The sequence below is a fragment of the Apis cerana genome, linkage group LG4, assembly GCF_029169275.1.
Source record: "Apis cerana isolate GH-2021 linkage group LG4, AcerK_1.0, whole genome shotgun sequence".
NCBI classification, from domain to species: domain Eukaryota; kingdom Metazoa; phylum Arthropoda; class Insecta; order Hymenoptera; family Apidae; genus Apis; species Apis cerana.
This window is the reverse complement of record NC_083855.1, coordinates 5922778-5944869: the sequence shown is the minus strand read 5'-3', so window position 1 is coordinate 5944869 and position 22092 is coordinate 5922778. Positions and strand designations below refer to the sequence as shown.

The following is a 22092-nucleotide window of genomic DNA, read 5'->3' as shown; positions in this document are numbered from 1 at the left end:
CCTTTAAAATGCTTTTTCATTCATCCCGATACGACTTCCGGTTCCCAAGATATCGTCGTGTAAAGAAAAAGATAATTTTTAATCGTTTACTATCTCCATCCTTATTGTTAATTCGAACCTCTCGCTTGCACTTCGTCTCACTGACCTATCCCAAATTCCTGGAAAAACGTAATACGCGTTTCTAGGAAAAAATATAGGTTACTGGGTCGCGAGCCATAATTCATAATTCCAAAGCTGTCCACCATTAACTTTAAGTCCTTATATCTCGGTAACGGATTGAGGTATCGGGATAAAACAAAAAGCAATTTCAATGGCATAGTTTCCTCCATCTTTCGAGGGGATTTTAATAACAAAATTTTTAATTTTTTCTAATGTTTTTTATGTGAAATAGTCACGAAGTTTCATTTATGACTTACGTGAATGCAATGATTTATCGTTATAATATAAAGTATTTTGTATTTCAATTAAAAATCTTTAAATCTATTTAGAATTTAAAAAGAAAATTATATTTTTAAAATTTTAAAAAATGAAAATTTGGGTCAGAATTATTTACTATTCTCCGGAAATTGATGCATAAATATATTCAATACACTGCTCATGGCTGCAAGAAATAACAAATTTGTTCTACATCTGTTTACATGCAGATAGTTCACTCAATAGCTCAGACTTTGGACCATATAACTGCAAAGTTTCCAGAAAACTAGGCCAACTAAACATACCAGAAATTCCTTTGAAAACGTGAATCTTGCATAGAGTAACTTTGTGTTCATTTGAAGTGTAAATTTGGAGCGAGATGTTTTAAAGACTAATATTTCTTGGAATATTAGTGTACATCAGTTACGAATGAAGTCGTTCCAATCTTCACAAGAAATTTAAAATGATTTAAATCGTTAGAGGAAATATTCGTATAGCGATTATTCGACAGAAATAATATTATCTATTTTTATATACAAGTGGCATACGGTATTATATTAGTGATATACGGTCAAAAAGCATTTAAAACATATTTCCTTTAATTCAAAATAATTTATCATCTCTTTTTTATTTATTCTTTCATCCTAATATCTCTTATATTATACAATTATACAAATACATTACATTACATTTTATTACGTTTAATTTCTAAAATAATTCAAATCACTTATAACGCCCTATCATCACTACCATTTCCATCTCTTTGTGAGAGTGGTGACAGTGATACATACAGAGGCATGGTAAAATCAATAAAATAAAAATCCCCGGAAAAAGCGAAATCGCGAGAAAAAAGGGGAGGAGGGGGGACGAACGACGTGGAATGAAGAAGGGAATAAAAAGAGAGGGTGGATATCGGAAAATAAGAGCAAACGGTGAGCAGGGCCGCAGCCTTTGAAAGGAGGCAAAACGGGAGTCACGTTAAACTTGTAAAATCCAAAACTTCATCCTCGCTCCATCACCTCGAATTACTTTTACATTAATGAGGGGTAAATTATCGGAAAAGAGGCCTGGTGACGTAGCAGGACGCCATAGGGGCACGGAGGTTTCGCAGGATCTCTTTCTCACGGTCACACTTTCACCGTTTGTATCGACTTTCCCTTTCCGGGAATACGCGATGCCACTCCAAAATCCGATAAATCCGACTCTCTCCATTTATGGTTAACGAAACGAGCAATGTTGTTATCCCGGCACGTGGAGTCGAACATCGAGAGGGATGCGATATCGAGCGTGCGGCCCTGATCGATTACCCATCCCAACCTTACCAGCTTCACCCCTTCGTGTTCTGCCCGATCAACTTCTCTCGACCAGCTGTAATCCAGTATTAAAGCCGCGGATTCGTGATTTTTCGACGGTAAAAGATGGATAGGAAAGAGGATCGAAAAGAATTCGAATGCTTCGTACAAGCTTCGAATTTGAAGGATAAAGAGAAAATAAGAGGAAAGTTAAGGATGGAAGTTGGAAGTTTGAAAGTTGGTAGAGGAAATGATGGGTAAGAAGTTCGAAATTGGAGGTTGAGTAACAAGAAAGAGATTTTAGTGAACGTTTCGAATCGAGGAAACATCGTTGAAATATTTATTTTAGTTTTTGATAGTAGTGATATTAGATATAAATTAAATAAATAGAAAATATTATGTTGTATAATGAAATTTGATCAAGATTTGATATATTTCGTTATAAAACTTAAGGGTAGTTATAGTTTGTTTATTTAGAAGGACATTATTTTAGAACAAAATGTAATTTTGTTTATTTTAATCTATTATGAAAAAAGGAAAGTGTTAACATTTGGTGATAAGATAACAAGCCAAGATAGTGCACTGCACGATCTTATTTATTCGCGGATTTCATCCTCCTTTGTGTTTCTGAAATCCTGTGAACAGAGTGGCGCCATGTGGTCAAATGAGAAAGCAAATGAAACAAGTGGGGGATGAAACATGACACATCTTGAAGGACAAGTAATTGCATTCTAAAAAATTTTTATAATTCTTTAAAAATTACATCGCAATATAAAATTCTTATTGTTTTAACAGTGTCTTGGATATAAATTTAACAATATATTCTCTTTATCCTTTTTTTTTAATATATTTTTTTATTCTGCAAAACAAGAAACAAAGTTTTATTTTTAAAACTTAAGTTATATTTATAATACGATAGAATTAAAAACGAAGAACTCATTATATCTATTTAAAAGATTAATTATTGTAAAGGAAGGGATAAATTTTAAAAATTATCTTTGATTTTAAAAATTTTTTAATTCACTTGTAAAGATTATAAAATAAATATTTGCCATTATTTGGTAAATTAAATGCCAGAACTCGAGTTGTGTTAAGAAAAGAAATCTGATAACAGGGGGCGTAGCTCAGATGGTAGAGCGCTCGCTTAGCATGCGAGAGGTACCGGGATCGATACCCGGCGCCTCCAAATTTAATTTTTATTTATTTTAAATTTTATATTTTTTTTATTCTCTTACATTTCATTTACTATCTTTAAGAATTATAAATTGTATATTTAACACGAACATCTTTTTTACATTATTCACAATAAATATTTTTCAATATTTGCCGATTAATATTTATCGATCAGTTAATATTTAAATTATTTAAAAATTTAAATAATTTCTTCATCTAGAATAATATTCTCCATGAATTATTCACAAAGTACACTCATTTAAAAATATATGATTATTTTCTTAATTATCATATCACAAATATCTATTACAATTTTTCTATTATTGTTGTATTCGCATGTATATTTATTCGACAATAATTCGTTCATTTTCGATTTATACATGTAGTGACAAATAAAATGTTATAAATGGGATGATTATCTGTTTTCTAAGAATGGAACTGACCAATACACGAAATCGTAGTGATTTCGTAGTGCATAGTATAGCGCGTGTGTATACACATATAACCAGGTATAGCGTTTAGACATGTTCTCTACACGGCGCTGTCCTAAGTTCGTTTAGCTCCTCTGCAGACCTCTTCGCACAATCTGTTTTCCGGTTGATTCTAAATCATGATTTACCAACAACTGGCAGAGAAACTAGTACTGGTTCGTCGTTCACGTATCCATCCTAATCGCCTCTCTAATCGGCACACATTCATAGCTGTGTTTCATGACTATGCGCGTTAAAACCTGTTATTTCAATCTTGATACACGTATATACACGTGTTCTTTTATCTTTATTAGACCGCAAATCGATCTAATTTAAAGTGGCATGTTTATTAAATTTATTTATTGATAAATAGATTTTTTGTTTGAAGATGTTACAAAAAGATGAGTAAACAATTTTATAATAATTCTATAATAATCTTGTTAGTTTCTTTTTAATTCTCTATCTTTCTATCTTTTATAATACAATTCTATTACTATAATGGTTTAATAGTATAAATATTGGAGAAGATTTTTATAATTGAATCATTTAAGTAGTATTGCACGGAAAATGGAAAATAATTATATATAATGCTTTTACATGTAACATTAAGATATGTATATATATCTGATAAAAATTTTATTAATCGATGATAAGATCAAAATATTTATGGTAAATATTTGATTTACTTATAGTTCTTATATGAAAACTTTAAATGAATATACGATATAATTCTAAATTTATTTTTGATTTATCCATCATTCTTAAAAAAATTTACTATAAAATAGCATGATATATGTATATATATAGTAACTGAAACTTCATGCACCCCCGCTGATTTCTGTGATCCTGGTTCCTACCCCGATCTACGTTCTCAGAGCTATTGTTCAGATGCGGTCAAGCGTCTTTTTTAAACCGCTCTGCGTGACCATTATCAAGATGCATAGCTTAAAAACCCATCTGCTCTTTCCAGTATTCCTCGTTCTATTCACCCCATTTAATTTCATGCCCCATAGAAGATATAAATAATATTGAATACGTGTGACAAGTTTTAAAAGACTTATTCTAAACACCAATATAAATTATTCATATAGACAAATATCGAGTGAAATTTATTTTTCAAGTTTCAAAAAATTTAATATTTCCACTTTTCTCCTTGTTTTTTGTCTGAAATTATCTGAAAAGTATTATTAATATTTCCTATATATAATTATATTAATTAAACAACATCATCAAAAATCAAGATATCAAGATCAATAATTTTACGAATTAATCGCTTTAATTCTCAATTAAATCTCCAATTGATTAAATAATACATTAACCCGAATGTATCATTTCACAATTCATATTCTGTGCTCGTTTCAATTTTGCCAGATAATCGTCATTTTCGTTCCATAACTTCGCATACAAGAGAAAGTGAATCGTTCACATCCCTCTTTGATCCGGTCAGGGTTGAAAAAAAAAAGAGTCACAATAAAAGGATCACCGTTCCAGAGTATCCATGCAACCCCCTTTCATCTCGTGCTCTCCTGTTGCTCCACGTGTTTTTTCTTTGTTCAACGTTTCAAAATTTACCACCCTTTATCGTACGTATACGCGAGATCAAGTGTATAGAAGCGAACATCCCCCTTTGAAAGGGGGACACGCATACCCCACGACGATACGTGCGCTGATAAAGAGACGGCAAACCGGTTCTGCAACCCTAATAATGCGTGTGTAGACAAGGTGACGTAATGTGCGTGCCACGTGTACTTGTCGTGAATGAAAATGCGTTTCCTGGCACACGCGCGCCTCTTTACTCTGCACATGTGTTATTTTGTCTTATGCAACATAATATTGCTTAAATTGAAATTAATAAATTCTTAATTTCTGTAAACGAAATGAACGTATCGAACGGGAAAATGAAAATTGTGATTTTAATTGATAAAAATGAATTGATTAAATATTGAAAGTATTGGAAAATTAGTACAATGTTTAAAAGGAATAGAATAATGATAAATGAAATACATGTAGATCTGAGTCTAATATGTTATAACATTTATTATCGATCTACAAAAAAATTAAGAGAAATATTTATTTACAATGAAATATTAATAAATATCATTACCTAATCTATTATAAAAGAAGTAAAATTATCATTTTGTAACCAAATAATTTCTTTACTCTTTTTTTATTTGATTTGTGCTTCTAATCATAAAATAATTGATACAGTCGTTGTAGAAAAATTTTCAAGGGATAAAAATATATAAATACAAGCTTGTACTATAAAATTATCAAAGAAATAAATTCGTCGAAAGATGAGATTAAACAAAAGCGTATTCCACACGTACGTGGAAGGAAATAATTCGAGGAAATGGATATCGAGTGACGTATCTCGAGGATACTCGTTGTTTATGCGTCCCTTGCACAATTGGACCGCAGTCAGGCTTTGGCCTCGCCACCAAAAAGGAGTAAAGGAGGAGTCACAGGAGCAAGGTGGAGATCATGCTTCCCCGATAACTCACGTTCGTGCAGCAGTGCGTGAGCCTAACCAGTCTGCAAACCGTGGTAAAGTTATGGTGGTGTCACGTACAAGCGTACAGTGTCGACTAAAACTCCGAGAAACGAATTAACGGGGAGATTAATCGATTCATTGTGTTTGCTTTCGCGTAAAAATTCGATAATTGGTGGAATATCTGATAATCGATGAAAAGTCGAAGCCGTGACAGTATTTGGGAATGAAAGTATTTAATGAAGTTATATAGAAAATCGCAATTGAAAATTTAACGATTAAATCATTTTCGATATTAAATATGGGAACACTAAAATTAATCAACATTCATATTTGAATGATATCGATGAAATTTCAAGATTTAAATTAATCTTGTCAAAACGTAGAATATTGAAATATTTTACCAATGATTATTTTATATGAAAAAAGGGGGGAATTGAAAAGTTATTGAAAGTAAGTTTTAGCTTGATTGAAGAAAATATTGGAAATCTTATATATTATATTTTTGACGAGATATTTGAAATATTCGCAATGACGAGAATAACTCTTATAAACTCTTAATCGACACTGTACGTAATAAAGTGTGCGTACATGCGTCTTCTGACTGTGTGCATTTATATGTGGAAAACATAAGAAGCAGTCGGGCCCTTTGAACACTCCCTGTGAGGGCTGATTCCTTGGTAAGGCCACGCATTGCCCCTCAGGCCCTTCGATCCCTTCTTGTTCTTAGAATTCCTTAACATTCCCTTCTCACGATCGAACGCTTCCAACGTTCGATAAATAGAATAATTGCATTAATTTTATTTTATTTATTATTGAATTCAATTATAAGTAAGAATATTATCTTATTTTAAGACAATATTGTTTCTTAGAGATTAAAACATCTATAAAATATCATAAAATATTTTTAAAATTAATATTATATCAATATTCAATAGATTTAATTATAATTTCTCGATTTAAATAATGTGATTATCTTTAATTTTTCACAATATTTAATTAATCTTAATAAATTATAGTTATTCAAAAGATTCAGTTTGTAGTTGCAAGATCCATTACGATTCAACAATACATTTGATTATATTTATACATAACAATGAATAATTAAACCAATTAAAAAATAATTGAAATAAAACGCTACAAAAGAATATTACCATGCAACTACTATCTTACTTCATAAGTATCAAAATATTTAAAACGCCATAAAAGACACTATCAAATTCATTCCCAATCAATCAAAATAATTTCCAATACTTCGATCAAGTATGAAATAAAATACTTCATTGTTACGCATGAGATTATTTAACAAAAGATTCTAATATGAGGAAAAAGTAATAAAAATCAAGGTAAAAAAACGCGACATATACCAGCCATTCGTTCGTTCGATATCATGGCCATTCGATTTTGCTCGCGTCGACTGCAATGCTACTCCCACGCCTCGATCTCCTTTACTCGATGCTTTCCTGGTAAAAATTCTCGTTCTCTATTGTTCCACCCTAATTAATGTCCGTAATGCACGTCCCCCGGCGCCGAACACGCGCTTCTTTGAATCACGTGCGATCCTGTTACCCTGCGCTGTCACTTATCCAATATCTGTAAGCAAAAAATGGTTATTGACAACGGATGGAGGAAGATGAATGTATTTCCTCTTTTGTAGTATGCATATGTGTACGACGCGACGTATATATGACAAAGAAATAATTGTAAAAGTTTTACAAGAAATTTTAGTACGATGTGATTTATATACGATAAGATTCGACGATTAAGCGGAATTATTAAAGTTGAAACAATAAAAGAATTGATGGCCGGTATTTTTAATTCATTTTTTTATTTTTTTTTTGAAAATTATAAATTAATAATTTATAAAAATATTTATTCGTTATCGTATAAATTCTATTACGATAATATCTCTTGATTGAAGATTAAATAAATTGTTTTCATAGAATTTAAAAAATTATATCTTTATTTTGATATCGTTGCTTGTAAATTTTATTTAATTATTATTATATGAATATTTGAAGATTATGTAAAATTTTGATGCATATATTGACTTTATGTTTTTGTTAAAATTTGCATTATTTTAACTTTTTTACAGAATCAGAATATTTATTAAGTATACAGTATGTTGATTGGAAAAGGTATCCGAGCAATAAAAATTCGAGTAATTTAATATTACGTTTATATATATTTTCCATAATTCCATATTATTTCATATTAATATTATATATTTTATCAATTTTTACATTTTAACATGAAAATTTTAATTTGCAAATTTCAATACGAGAAACGTATACATATTTAATTGAGAGATTAAACGAGAGGCTATCATGATTAATGCAGAAAGTTTGTTTCCTCGTAAATACACTTCGATAAATCGTATTATCGAGTGGGTGGGTTAATGAGAGCGTGTCGAACAATCAAATCGTTCAATAATCGAGCTTTTTTTTAAATACAAAATGTCGCATCGTGTACCAGGTTAGCACGCGTCGAGTAGGTGAACTTTACAAATGTAACGCGGCCAGCTTATCGGTAATACATCGCTGTACCTTCTGTTTTCCTGTGTAATTGCAAACTTTACTTTGTTTATAACGATTTGTTGCAAACCTCGTTGCCAAGAGTGCAAAATTGCAATTGGTGCAGCGGCCAAGCTTTTACATCGTCTGCCCTATTTTCAACGTGGAAACTCTCTCTCACTAAACCTCTCTCTTCTTCTCGCTTTACAACACATTCATTTACAATTTATTAATTTATTAATTTTTTTATTATTAAAAAAAATTTACAAAATTTACAAAATGTACAATCGAATAAGTATCGTGATAAGGGATCGTAAATCGGCAAACAAGAATTAATCACTGTTAACGAACTTGAGAAATAAAATGAATCATAAAGGATTTGTTCATTCTTCGAACGATGTAAAATGTTAATTTTATTAAACATTTAACGCTACACACATATATATATATATGTATATATAAATATAGAAGAATCGTGTAATTCCAGCGCCGATCGAAATCAATCTCGTTTCTCGATCCTCCTAGATTCCTAATAACCGCGTGTCTCTTCTGTTCTAACCCATTTCTTTCCATGAATGGCAAACTGCTTCCGATTCTCCCTATCTCCCATTCGCTGTGCCTTTTATTCGGAGGTGGCTCACCTCTCTCCATCCACGGCATTCGCGACGTCATGATCGAACATTAATTCATTGAAGCGAACGAGAATAAACTCCCGCAATGTTGATACTCCTCTAATATCACGGCAACGTGCAAAAGCCACCTCCTTAACGCCGTTTAATCTATTTGGCAGGTCTCGTTCGTTTTTTCAAGATCGAAGCATCGCGTTAACCCTCGCTGCTTTTTTCATATCTCTGCACGGCTAACCGATTTCGTTGGAGCAAACTGTTTTCATTGGACTTATATCGACGAATTCGCGTTGGAAAATTTTAGTGACTGTGGATTGGTCAATGAGCAATTATTTTTATTAAATATATTTGATTTTTCGTTTCTCTATGATGAAATGATGGATAATTTTGTTTTTCGATGTGATAAAGGAATCTGATAAGCTTCTAAGATCTTGTTTCAGTATTGCTTGTATTCAGATTTTGAAATTGACGAAGAATGAAAATTGGTATGTCTTTTTTTTATGATAGTTATTATATTAAAATATATATATATATATATATATATATATATATATATATATATATATATCTATTTACATATATCTATAAAAGTATAAAAATAATATGTTTATATATGAATTACATAAAGAAGAATTATCTAAGATAATAATGGGATATCAAATCACATTTTTTTTTTAGAAGTATCAAAAGTGTATGATATTTTTTATTATCATTAAAATTTTTCGTTATCATTAACTTTCTATTTCTTTTATTATTAATTTCCAAACATATATATATATATATGCAGAACAAATCTACAAATAAATAAAGCAGAATTAAGAATAAAGAAAAATTCTAATTTCCAATAATTTTTGAATATTTTAATAAGAATCGATAGAAAATAACACAACTACGATACTCGAACATCACTCGCACAGTCGCAAACCAGCCATTTCCACGGTTTGAATAGAGTGTGTCACCCGACCCTACCACCACAGTAAACCCACCACTCGTGAGCGCCCCTAAGAGCCAGCTGTGTGAAACCCCTGCAGGGAAACAGGATACAAGCAGCGACCAGTCAATGACTGTTTCGTGATTCATTGAATGAACACACCGGGAACACAGCCACCCTCCTTGGGGTTGAAAATAACCCCCTGCAGCCTCGTGTTACCCTGCTACCAAACCGCCCTTGTTTTCCAATAAATACAAAGTGGCGCGGCCTCGTGCAAACCGGCCGGCAAAACGTGTTCTCGTCTTGATTTACAACCCCAACCACGGGGTTAACGATGAATTTATTCGTCCACGTCGATGAGAGAGTCTCACGAGGGGGTGAGAGGTGATCGAAAATTATCGGTAGCCAAACCTTCTGAAAACGATGGAAGCCTGCTCCATTTCCGGTCGAGTTTCCATCGAGAGTGCGAGCGGTCGCGTTCGATTTATCGATTCCCCCTCCCCCTCGATGGTCGACCATGGAAGGTACGAGACCTCTAGTACACGCATGCATCCCCGTTCCGAGAACCAATCGGGAATTCCTATTCCCGATCGGCGGCCACCCCTGTATTTATTGGTTATCGAACTCGTCGATACGCACCCCCGTGTGGTTGATGAGCTCTCGATACTTCAAGTTCTCCCAAGATATTTGCAGCGTCGCCGTTTATCTTAACGACGATGACGTCTTGGATCGAACGTGGTGGAGGGGTGAACGCAGATAGGGGTGGTCGATTGGAATTTTTCTCTCTTTTTTTTTCTTTCTTTTTTTTTTTTGCAATAACTTTTTTCTCTTTATGGTGGAACGTGGCGAGGAGAGGAAGAGAGAAGGTAGACAGACACAGATTCCGATACGCGTGGTTGCGTAAGGGGTAGTAGATTCGTTGCGCGATTCGTCTTCGATCGTTTCTTTAATTTTCTTTCTATAATTATAGTTTTACGTAGTAATTATGAATGTGTATCGTAGACTTGAGTAAGATGATGGATTATCTTATTAATTTTATTTTTATTGTTGATGAATTTATCGAGATTACTTGAGAGGCTTGTGAGGCATAGATTTGATTTCTTTCCCCGTTTCTGTTCGTTAATCGCGTTTGTCGCTACGAGAATAAAGCGAAATAATTTGAAGATTATGGAAATATCGAGTCTTAAAGTTAAATTAGAAATGTTAAAACAACAACGAGATATCCTTATTCGAAGAACCATTACTCCTATTAATGATCCTGTAACCCTGTTCAAAAGGTAATGCCATTGGCAAACCTCCTTGTCGTATTAGTTTCCGATAATCCTTGTCTTCTTTTCTCTCCAGTCTTTCAATGAATTGATAGAAATACAAAAATCGCGTTCTTTTTACAATCTTCACCTCAGCTATAAGAAATATCTTTTCTTACATATTTCATAGAAATCTAATCTTTCCAAATACATCCTATAAAAAATAAAAGAAGACACGAAAAAAGAGAATATATATTACAAATATTAAACAAAAGAAAATATAACTAACCTGTGAAAAAAGTCCCACAACTTTCTAAACAAACTTATCTCCTGCACAAGATATTCCAAAGCTACAATTCGTGCATCGTCGAAATTACGCGCACAAATATTTCACAAATATTTCGTTTAAAAAAACTTTTAAAAAGAAGTACGCAAGATGAGAAGAAAAACTAAATAAACTGAATAAAAATTAATATATTATACAAGTAAAAAAGTATCGTTCAACAATACAATTTTATACAATTATCCAGAATTTAAAGAATTCCATCCTCGAAGATGAAAAAGAAGCCATCGAAAAACTCTGCTAAATTCCTATGCATAATATAAAGAAGAAAGGCGAAATCGACGGGATCGACGAGCCATCCTCCATATTTACGCTAAATGCGCAAGCATGGCGGCGGTGGCCAAGAGAACGAGCGGTGCCACCGCTCCGACCGCAGGGTGGTTTAATCCCCCTCGACGAGGCGCATGGCTGTCCGTGTCCCCTTCCAGCTGCTCGCAGGAGAGGTGAGCTCCAACCGCGGATGCTCGCCTGGCAGGGTGGCGGGCAACGGCGACGCTTCGTCCCTCGAAAGGAGCCGATAAAAACCTCGGGAGCATCTTTTTCTCGGCCCGACTTTGGACGGGCGAACGCCTGGAGACAAGGGAAGGTGGGAGCCTTGGAACGAAGGATCGGCCACTTAAGCAACCGGCCATCTCACTACGGCCAGGATCGTATGTGCACGAGGGGGTTGCGTTGCGGGGTGTCGCGGATCGGCTGCGCGATTTATGATGTCTTTTTACGGCCGCCACTTTCTTCGTTTTTCCTTCCACCTTTTTTTCGTGTTAACTTCGACGGGGCGAACGTGTGCACGCACACCAATCCCGAGTTATCGATCTCTGCCGATGATGGCTGACAGCGCCACCGGCAGCCACCCCCCGTCGCGCGCATATTTCTACGTGCCACTTGTATATATATATATATATATGTTATATATATATATATGTGTGTTACGATATTACCAATGGATTGCAAATCACGTTTTTTTCATATTTTATGTTCCTTTCAATTATCTTTGTCATTTGTTTTTTTTTTTTCTTTGATTTATATTAAGTAATGGTGATAATAGTTGTAATAATAAATAGTAACGTGAGAGTGTAATCATGTTCTTTCAGATCGCTGCTTTGTCTTTATATGATAAGAATAGTAAATGGAAGATAATAATCTTGTGCATTATGTGGAAAGGCACGATGAATTGCTGCCTGTTCGTTCGTCTCGTATATCTTATTGATTAGAATTTTTGATTATGCAGTTTATTATTTATTCATTCTTTGTATTATACATTATATCCTCTTATTGGATAGATAAATTAAAAATTCCTGATGATTACGTATAATCAAAAGATTTCACGAAACTTGAAGAGATAATTGTTAAATTAAAAGTTAAACAATTATTAAATTATTAATGTATTAAAAAATTTTTAATCTGCACATTATATCTGTAGATTATTGAATCGAAATAATTTTTATCCATATAAATTTTAAAAAATTAGGATGTAAGATCTTTTATTCACTGTAATACTCGAGCCTTACACAAACGTTCCTTTCGACCTGTGTGCAATTCCGTTGTGCGAAGACGAATTCTTTCTGGAGAAAAGATAATAATTCGAAGCTCGAAGAAACAAAAGATAAAAAGGACCCTTATCAAAAAAAACAACCCTTCGAGACTCAACCCTCCAATTCTTCTGTTCTCCTGTTGTAAAAAGCCTCGAGCCATCCCAAATCGAAGCCTGTTCGACCGCGAAACCAATATACGTCCCTGCTACGGTTGAAACAAAAGGGGATACCGAGGAATTTTTCGCGTCGACACTTTCTCGATCGTATAAGTCGCTGATCCAACATTCCTTCTTTCGTCTGCCGACGAGCTCGTCGATCTGATAAGACAACGCGACAGACAACGACAGGAGAAACCGTTTGCCCGTTTTCTTGGGGGGAAAATGATCGAACAAGACCGCATGAGTACAAGACGAGCGCTCTCTGCGCGTCTCGAACGAACGAGGAACGAGCACGAGGAGGCCGCAGGGATAATGAAATGATAGAGGTAGCGTGGACGAAACGTGGAACAAGAAGTCAGAGGATACGGAGAGAAGTGGTCCAGCCACGGATGAGATGGAAAGATCGCTTTGCATCATGAATACCTGATACGTAGAAGCTGAAGATCATCTCGACGCGCGATTCGAATGCGATGAAACGGACCGGTGACTGTGGCGCGATTCGAGAAATGTTCGAGATTACCAGATAATTTTTCAGATGTATCGTAGAAAAAGGCTGATCCTTTCTTTCGATTATTTAAGAGAATTGAACTTTCGATGATTCTCATGTCGTAAAATTATATCGGGAATTTAATATTAAATATTCTTGTGAATATCGTAAATTACGGTTATACTTACGTATTTCATAATATGATTGTTTCACTACGATAAATTGATACAAAGATGTTAATAAGATCTCTTTTGAACGATTAATACATTCTTTGTGTTAAAATAATTAATACAGTTTGCCCTGTTTACGTCAAAGTTTTATTTAAAAATTATCAATATAGATTACAATACAAGAAAAGTACAATATTAAATCGATACGGAGTAGAGAATATATAGGATAGGAAAATTAAATGAGAATTGAATTCGATCGATTTGATATACTCAAGTATATCATAGAATAAAATATCAAGTATTTCAAGAATAAATGATAAAAGTGTAACGATAGGACAGATTTATGTGTATGTAAGATAGATATAAGTAAAGTAAGAAGTTATACAGCTTGAATTACTATAACTGTCTGTGAACCTCTTTAACTAAAATGCTATCCTATTACGATGGAAACGCGAAAGTGAGTGACGAACAAATGCGACAACATCGACCTCAAGAAGTTTCTGTTGACACGGAAAGGAAAACGCATTTTTTGTTGCATTTCCCGTTTTCTAATGTTGGAGTTTATTTATACCGGTAATTGCATCACTTAGTACGGTTAGCATTAATAAGTACATGTATACAGTTATTCCTCGACAAGAAAATGGTTACCAGTGATGATACCTAACGCTATAAAACCTTTTAAGGAACGCTGATTAATTCTTCCCGCGTATAAACTTTATTTAACATCAAATCAGTTAACTGTTGAATATTAAATATTAATTTTAAGGATAAAAAAAATTGAAAGTTTCATTCGTAGAATTTCACACAATTATACGAGTAATACAATTACTTTGAATTGTGCTTTTTAATTTTGTTCGTAAGAATAAAAGGAAATGACATTTATTTATTTAGGAATGAAAAGTGATTTAATCAAATATATCCTCTATGCTATATACATATATATATATGTACTTGAATATTCTTATTCAGGATGCCAACATCCATTCACCGTCAGTGACGGATTTATCGGGTGTCGTATCTAATAATACCAAGGAATTCAATTAGGCTATTTAACTTTTGAAAATTTTACTCACTTTTGTGTTCTAGTATATCATTTTGTTGTAAGCTATTATATTTTTTGCATATTTTATTTATATATATATTTATTGTACATATTTTATTTCAAATTATATCTTTTATGTTGTTATTATACTTTTAAAAAAGATAAAAATAATTGAATTCCATATTTTATATATATATTATTTTTTTTTTTCTATTATGATCTTAAGAATTTTAGCTCATCTATTAAATTTACAATTATTCGCCATTATATGAAATATTTATTCTTTAATTTCTTATTATCTGTATATACAATGCAATATCTAAATTGTTTTTAAATCTATATCACAAAAAAATTATACACGTCATCAATTTACCATTTAATAATACAAAATTTTATATAATACAAAATGAAGGAAATTGAGAAACAATTTAACATAAATATACATATAAGTATATATAAATAATTTATGTGTATAAGACAGATTATATTTTATGCGACAGATTTATTGAAATATTTTAATTAATTATTTTATAAAATACCTTTTTCATTTGTCCATTCATTAAGAAACGCTCCATTTTTCGAATTGTAATTGATTTTTCCCTATACTGGTTCGAGAAATAGGAAATTGGAGAGTAAGCAAAGAAGAAGTGGCCAAGCAATCAAATTGGTCCAGAGATTGTGTAAGATGAAATAAATACCAGCTATCCTTACATGATAGCCGGATCAACAGATGTTGAAGATCATCTCGAGAAACGGTCCACTGTCGCAGAATCTCGATCATTTATCTGTTCTCGCAGTCTCGAGGTCATTCGATTCCTCCTCGTCCATCGATAAAATCGAATGATTCGAGCGATGGGAATTGGCGCGTAAATTTAAGTATTCCGATGCGTTCTTTCACGTTTTTTCTATCTTCTTAACGTAATCACACCGATTAAAATTTATCATTTCGATTAATAATAACATTTACAATTAAATGGTTCATCTATAATCACAGCAAAGAAATTTTATAATACAATTAACTATCTCGATAATATAAATGTTTGATCTAAAACATTTAATAATATCATTTCCATCGTAAAAAAAATTAATACAAATATAAAAAATATATATAATTTTCACTATCTTTACTATCTTGTCAGATAAATAATACGAAAATTTTGTTATTGATTTAAAAAAAGAATAATTCTTTCTCATTCTTGTACTCAAATAAATTAAACTATTATACAAGATAAATAATTAAGTATGATTAGGAAAAGTATTATCCATCATTCGTATGTAAAGTATATGCACGTATGTATAATACATATTTATGTATGATCAATTCTCGTTTCATATTCGCCACTGATGACTCGTGGCATATGAATGAAATCGTTTACGCTACGATACGCACGCGCGTACTCACTTACACGTGCACATGGGCCGAGGTCGAACAACTCCTCGCTTTCATACGACTCTGTTACAAGAGAAGCACAAAAGTGAGTGGTGAACAAATGGTAGACGAACGACGGCAACGTGGTAACGACCAAGAAAACAAATGGCGATGCCCACTTCACAGAGGTCACTCCATTTTATCATCCTTCCCCATTTAACTTTTTTCCTATCATCTTCTGTCTCTTCTATCTCTTTAATATATTTTCCTTCTCTGTCGAGCATCGGTTTCTCTTTTTCATCCTTATCTTTTCATCTTTTTATCACATATTATCTCTCTCTTCTTTAATCAATACTCATCGCTTTTTCTCTCTCTCGCTTCCATTTCTTTATAATTAACGTTTTGCTCTCTTTATCATTATCTTTTATCCTCTCCATTTATCCTTGTATTTATTAATAATACATTATTACTCTTCTTTACCTTTGCCTCCCTTTATTTCCTTCTTTTTATATAATATTCTTCTAATTCTTTTTTTCATTTCTCTCTTTATAAAAATGTGAAAATATTGAGAAAAGATTATTTCATCCATGTCGAGCGTAATCTCTTCGATAATTTTCTCTTTTATATCAAATTCCATGGATTTTCCGATAACAGTGATAGTTACGTCTCTGTAATCCGAGATTTAATCCGAAGATTGATTCGTAAACGAGCGAGGTGACTAAACGTTCCTACTAGAATATGGGATCCTGATATCTACAGGACAGGAATACGAGTGGTGAACCAATAGCCAAGAATGAGGCGAGACGAGAAGAACAGAATGGTGCTCGGTGAATGGAAAGTAGGAAAGTAGTTTGATAACATGGCCTGGAAACGTTTAAAAGTATTGGTGTGTCGATTAACATAGTCAGTTTAAAGTTGTGTTGAAGCGACACGTATTTCGTAGTAGCCTTTCGTTCTTCCTCTTTCAATTTTTTTCATTCTCTTCCTTTTTTCACAAACTTTTCACAATTTTTTTTATTATTTATTAATTTTCGATAATTGTTTGTTTTTTGTAATAATAATGAAGATAATAATAATAAATAATAATAAAGAATAATAATGGAAATGTAAAAAAAAAAGAATATTATGGAATATAAATCGTATTCTTATATTGTTAAGATTGTATTATATGATGTTACAATTAAATTACAGTTATTATTTTATTGCACGTAGATATCTATTTGATTGATTCGAATAGAAAAATTGATAGAGATATTAAAGAGTTCATGGCATGGCATTTTTATATTTCTCTTTCCAATAATCGAATTTATCACTCATTAGATTTCTCTCTAGCTTTGGTTCTTCGTTGATGTTAAGATAATTATTATCACTTCCCATTGGTTCCCAATTCACTGTCACGTCTTCATCTAATACCGATGTTGGATTTCTAATAATAAATATATATTTTATATTTATATTTATAACAATAATTGTTTAATATACAGTCAGATTAAGAATATTTGATATAAAAAATAATATTACTGACCCATCCTTTGCAAAATTTGTCCACATTTTGGTCATAATATTTATCATCTTCTCTGCTGAGGAATCTGGTTCGGGTAAATTCTTGAAAATGTTGGAATAAAATAAATAACCCACATCATCGGAATGTGCAACTCCTGTTTGGACAAACAAATTGAAAATATTTAAAAAAAATAGATAGAATTTACATAATTTTACATAATTTCGTTAGAAGAAGAAACCTTACCATCGCTAACACCGAATAAACTTTTCATAAAACCAGTTGGCGCTTCATAAGAGAAGAGATATTCATAAATAGGAGATGAAATTCGATTCTTCATAATATCAAGCGATAATAGCTCTCCAGCATCGAAGAAAATATCGCTCAACATCTGTAAAACGTAAAAGAATTAACGTTTAAAAAATAGAAATATTTTTCTATTCGACAATAAGCTATAATTACCCTGATATATTCGTTCAAATTATCTTTCGACACTTGCTTCTCTCCAAAATAGAATTTTTTCAAACATTGTCCACTTTCCTTCTTCGTATTCGAATCGGTGTAATTCAAATCGTCTGGTAAAAATTGCTCTGGTTCCGTGTTTAATACTTCGATTTTATCTATCAAATCTGCAACATTCGAACGATACTTAACATTTTGAAAAATAAATATAAGTTAGTAAATTTATAGAGATGATAGTTAAAACGATAATTTGTTGAAAATGCATAATTTATAATACGATTCGTATTATAATAATAAGTATCACATACTTTGTGCCATAAATGCACATTCATCGGCTGTAATTCCAGACATCACAGGCACATCTTCGATTCTTCCAGATTTTAATAGGGTCCAAGGATCAGTCGGGAGGAATACGTCTTGTCCCAGATCGACTTCAATGGATGGAACGAAAGCATTCATATGCCCAGATAATATGTTCTATAATTATAAATATCAAACTTTCCATGCAAATGTTACAATAATAATATCTTCTCGTTCGTTTTTCTCTTATTTTCATAAATATGGAAAATTTGATTGTCCAATTAAAAAGATCAGAAGGAAGAACGAAGAAGAAATTTCAATGTTTCCTTATATTGGATATCTTACCTGTTTCTTCATTATTTCGCCACTTGCTGCAATGATGTCTTTAACGTGGAATTCGCTCAATTTTTTGACCAATTCCTCAGAATCTGTCGTTTTTATCCCCAAAGCTTCACCCAACATAAAGGCTTGTTCTCTTGGATTATAAGTTATCGCCCATGGATTGAGCACTGTCCCACTTTGCTGTATGACAGACTTGAACAAACCTAAAATGTAATTAAAATTCAATTTGCAATATTATTATTACATTACATTTCCAAGAAAAATATATATATATATATAATAATTTTTGTAATTTTAACTCCGTGCACTTTGATAAATATACCTTCAGACATGGGAGATAACATGTGATACTGAACAGAAGCACCACCTGAACTATCACCGAAAATAGTTACTCTGTTAGGGCAACCGCCAAAGTAATGTATATTATCCTTCACCCATTTCAACGCCAACACTTGATCCTTCATACCAGCATTTCCGGGAGCGCTTTTATCTTCGGTGTTCAAAAATCCTGCAATAAAAAAGACAAATTATGAATATCAATTTTCAATAATATATTCCTTGAGTTGAAATGACACGTGTACTCACCAAGTGCCCCGTGTCTGAAGTTAAATGTAACAAGCACCACGTCCTTCTCCACCAAGAAATCTGGACCAAACAGGATATCGTCCCCCATGCCACCGTTCCAACCACCCGGATAAATCCATACCATAACAGCTTTACGCGCTTCTTTGTCCAGAACTGGAGTATAAACATTCAGATAGAGACAATCCTCTTCACCGATTATTTCCTTTTTGATTATGCAATAGAATGGGCAAGCAGAACGATGCACGGTTGCATCGTACACGTCTTCCCATGGTTCAGCTGGTTCTGATATCTGAAAATTATAAAGATGTTAAATTTTAATTTTTTTAATTTCTTCCCATTTCTTCATGTGCAATTATTTTAATCATTTGAAGAATTATTAGAAGAATTTATCGTGAAATGGACATCAAGATCGTTTTATCGTTTTAAGATTAATTAATTATATTAATTAAATATGTCCACTTACCTGAAATTTGTCCGAACCGACATTCGGTTTCGCATAGGGGATACCCTTAAAACTGTAATACGGCTTGTTGTGAAAAACTGTTTCGGTCTTCAAACCTTTCAGCACACCCTGAGGAATCTTCAATTGTACGTCCTGCTCGGCACAAACCCAAACAACCGCAAATCCATAAAGCAGGAACTTGGACAGCCACATTTTAAACTTCGACTGCTACATATAACGTGATTTTATATATATAAAAGATGCGGGCTGTGACGATGCGCATTATCTGAGAAAAAAAAAAACAGAATGCGGAAAAATAGATTACATAAATCGACGCGAAAAACGTGATTGTAATCGTAAAACAAATCTGGATGATTTTTTAGAATTCCGTGAGACGATTTTTCCATCGTACGTAATAATTTTATGACGATGATTTTTCATAACTAAATGTCGGATATCCTGATAATTGACAAATCATCCTCCATTGTTGATGAACGAAAACGTTTCCGGAATTATCCGGAGATGAAATGAACGACGAGTCTATACGTCGTGGTTAAAATATTTGTTTTCAAGTGCATTCTCATTACGTCGTAATGGATTTGCAATCAGTTACGCTAGCATAGAGGTATTATTACGCTTTTAGAAGTATTATTAGCAAAAGAATATTCGAAAACATGAGCAATATTTTACATTTTTTTTTTGTAATCTTCAAAATTATTTTTTAAAATTCCTCCATATTTCTAATCTTTGAAGTTATTATGTAATTTTCTCTTGAATAGAATAATGATTGTTAATCATAAAAAGTACCGTGTAATTTTTTATAATTTGTATAATTTTTTGTATGAATATCAAAACTTAAAATTAAAATATTATTATGAAAATAATTGGACACATGTAATTTTGTTTTTAAATAAAAGTTAATACAAATAATCTTATTTAATAATTTAATTACAATCATTAAAAACTTTATTGGTTCTATAAAAATGTCGATTATACAAAATACGACACAAAAATGAAATTAATTTTATGTCATTATCGTTCGTGTTTCATTTCAAAAAGTTTATCGTACGTTTATAATACGTAAAATTAAAATTTCAATGCTTACATAAATACTCGAACATTACGATGAAGATCATATACGTGAATGACACGTAATAATTTCATTCGAAACTTATCATTAAGATAAAAAGATATGCAACCAGAGAGAAGGAAGGACAAACATCGAAAATGTTTATTGATGAATCAAAATGGAGGAAAATCACGATAATGCGGAACGTTTACTGTTGGAGAACAGGATGGAAAACTCGCGGGGGTGAAAATTGTAAAGTTACAAACTCACCTACTAGACGTTCCTACTTTCCTAGTAACATATTTAATATTACTTGATATTTACGTTAAATTATTAAATTAAACAATTTGGTAACCTGGTTACCCCTTGCACGTTATATAGTTATAACAAAAAGATTTCTCGTTCTTGTATCATTTACGTCGTATCGATTTTCCCTAAATTAAGTAATCGTGGCATGTCACATAAAGTACCAGAAAGTACGTTTGGAAATATATTCAGTCGTCGATCAAAAATCGTTGCTAGATACGATTATCGCAAGGAAATCGTGTGAAATTATAATATTATTACCATAAAATATTAGGTCAATGTTGAAACCGATCGAAACATGGATTTCGGAATGGCTGACCTCTTCGGGTAAACTGCATTCCTGTTATATAAGCACCACTCAGCACACCCTCTGGATTCCCACAGGATATGCGTGTGTCATTCCACGGATATTATGTCTATTTTTATACAGGTTACCTCTAATGGTTTCTGGTGGGATGAAGAAAACTCGAGAATATTGAATTATTGGATATTCTGTGAATTGTTGAATATATGGAAATAAGGAAATAATAAATGTAATAAATTCTATTTTATTTAAATTTATTAAATTTTGAAAAAAGAGATGAAAATATTAGTTTATTTGAATATAATCTTATTCTTAGTTTATTGAATAGAATTAAACTGATGATGTATTAAAAAAAATTGATGAAAAATGAAATTGATCAATTCTTAAAATAATAAACCAATTTTTGGTTTTATAAATTAAATTAAATATATCAAGCATTTTCCACAAATTGAACAAAATTGGATAATTTATGATTTAAAAATAGTATTCTTAAATAATATATATTAAAATATATATTGTATAAAAT

At 32.2% G+C, this 22092-nt stretch overlaps 2 protein-coding genes and 1 non-coding gene across 17 annotated transcripts in view; 2 read left to right on the top strand and 1 right to left on the bottom strand.

The window, feature by feature from the left end:
* Nucleotides 1-22092, top strand: part of LOC107994634 (xaa-Pro aminopeptidase 1) — a 39570-nt gene that overhangs the window by 9679 nt on the left and 7799 nt on the right. The gene's annotated exons all lie outside the window — the stretch shown is intronic.
* On the top strand, nucleotides 2820-2892 carry Trnaa-agc (transfer RNA alanine (anticodon AGC)). The gene has a single exon. It is a non-coding gene; the product is annotated as a tRNA-Ala (tRNA).
* Nucleotides 17379-20415, bottom strand: LOC107994635 (esterase FE4). The gene is made up of 9 exons (XM_017051639.3): nucleotides 19909-20415; nucleotides 19446-19734; nucleotides 19183-19368; nucleotides 18864-19063; nucleotides 18527-18695; nucleotides 18219-18385; nucleotides 18003-18147; nucleotides 17781-17913; nucleotides 17379-17681 (listed from the first exon to the last, which is right to left on the bottom strand). The coding sequence occupies exons 1-9, from the start codon at nucleotides 20098-20100 to the stop codon at nucleotides 17519-17521; spliced, it is 1644 nt and encodes a 547-aa protein (XP_016907128.2). The 5' UTR covers nucleotides 20101-20415; the 3' UTR covers nucleotides 17379-17518.

Excerpts from the sequence above, each read along its gene's own strand:
- LOC107994635 (XM_017051639.3), bottom strand. The coding sequence starts at position 20,100 with ATGTGGCTGTCCAAGTTCCTGCTTTATGGATTTGCGGTTGTTTGGGTT. Across the intron at positions 18,696-18,863 it reads GCGAAATAATGAAGAAACAG|AACATATTATCTGGGCATAT; the intron begins GTAAGATATCCA and ends TTATAATTATAG. Across the intron at positions 17,682-17,780 it reads ACAAATTTTGCAAAGGATGG|AAATCCAACATCGGTATTAG; the intron begins GTCAGTAATATT and ends ATTTATTATTAG.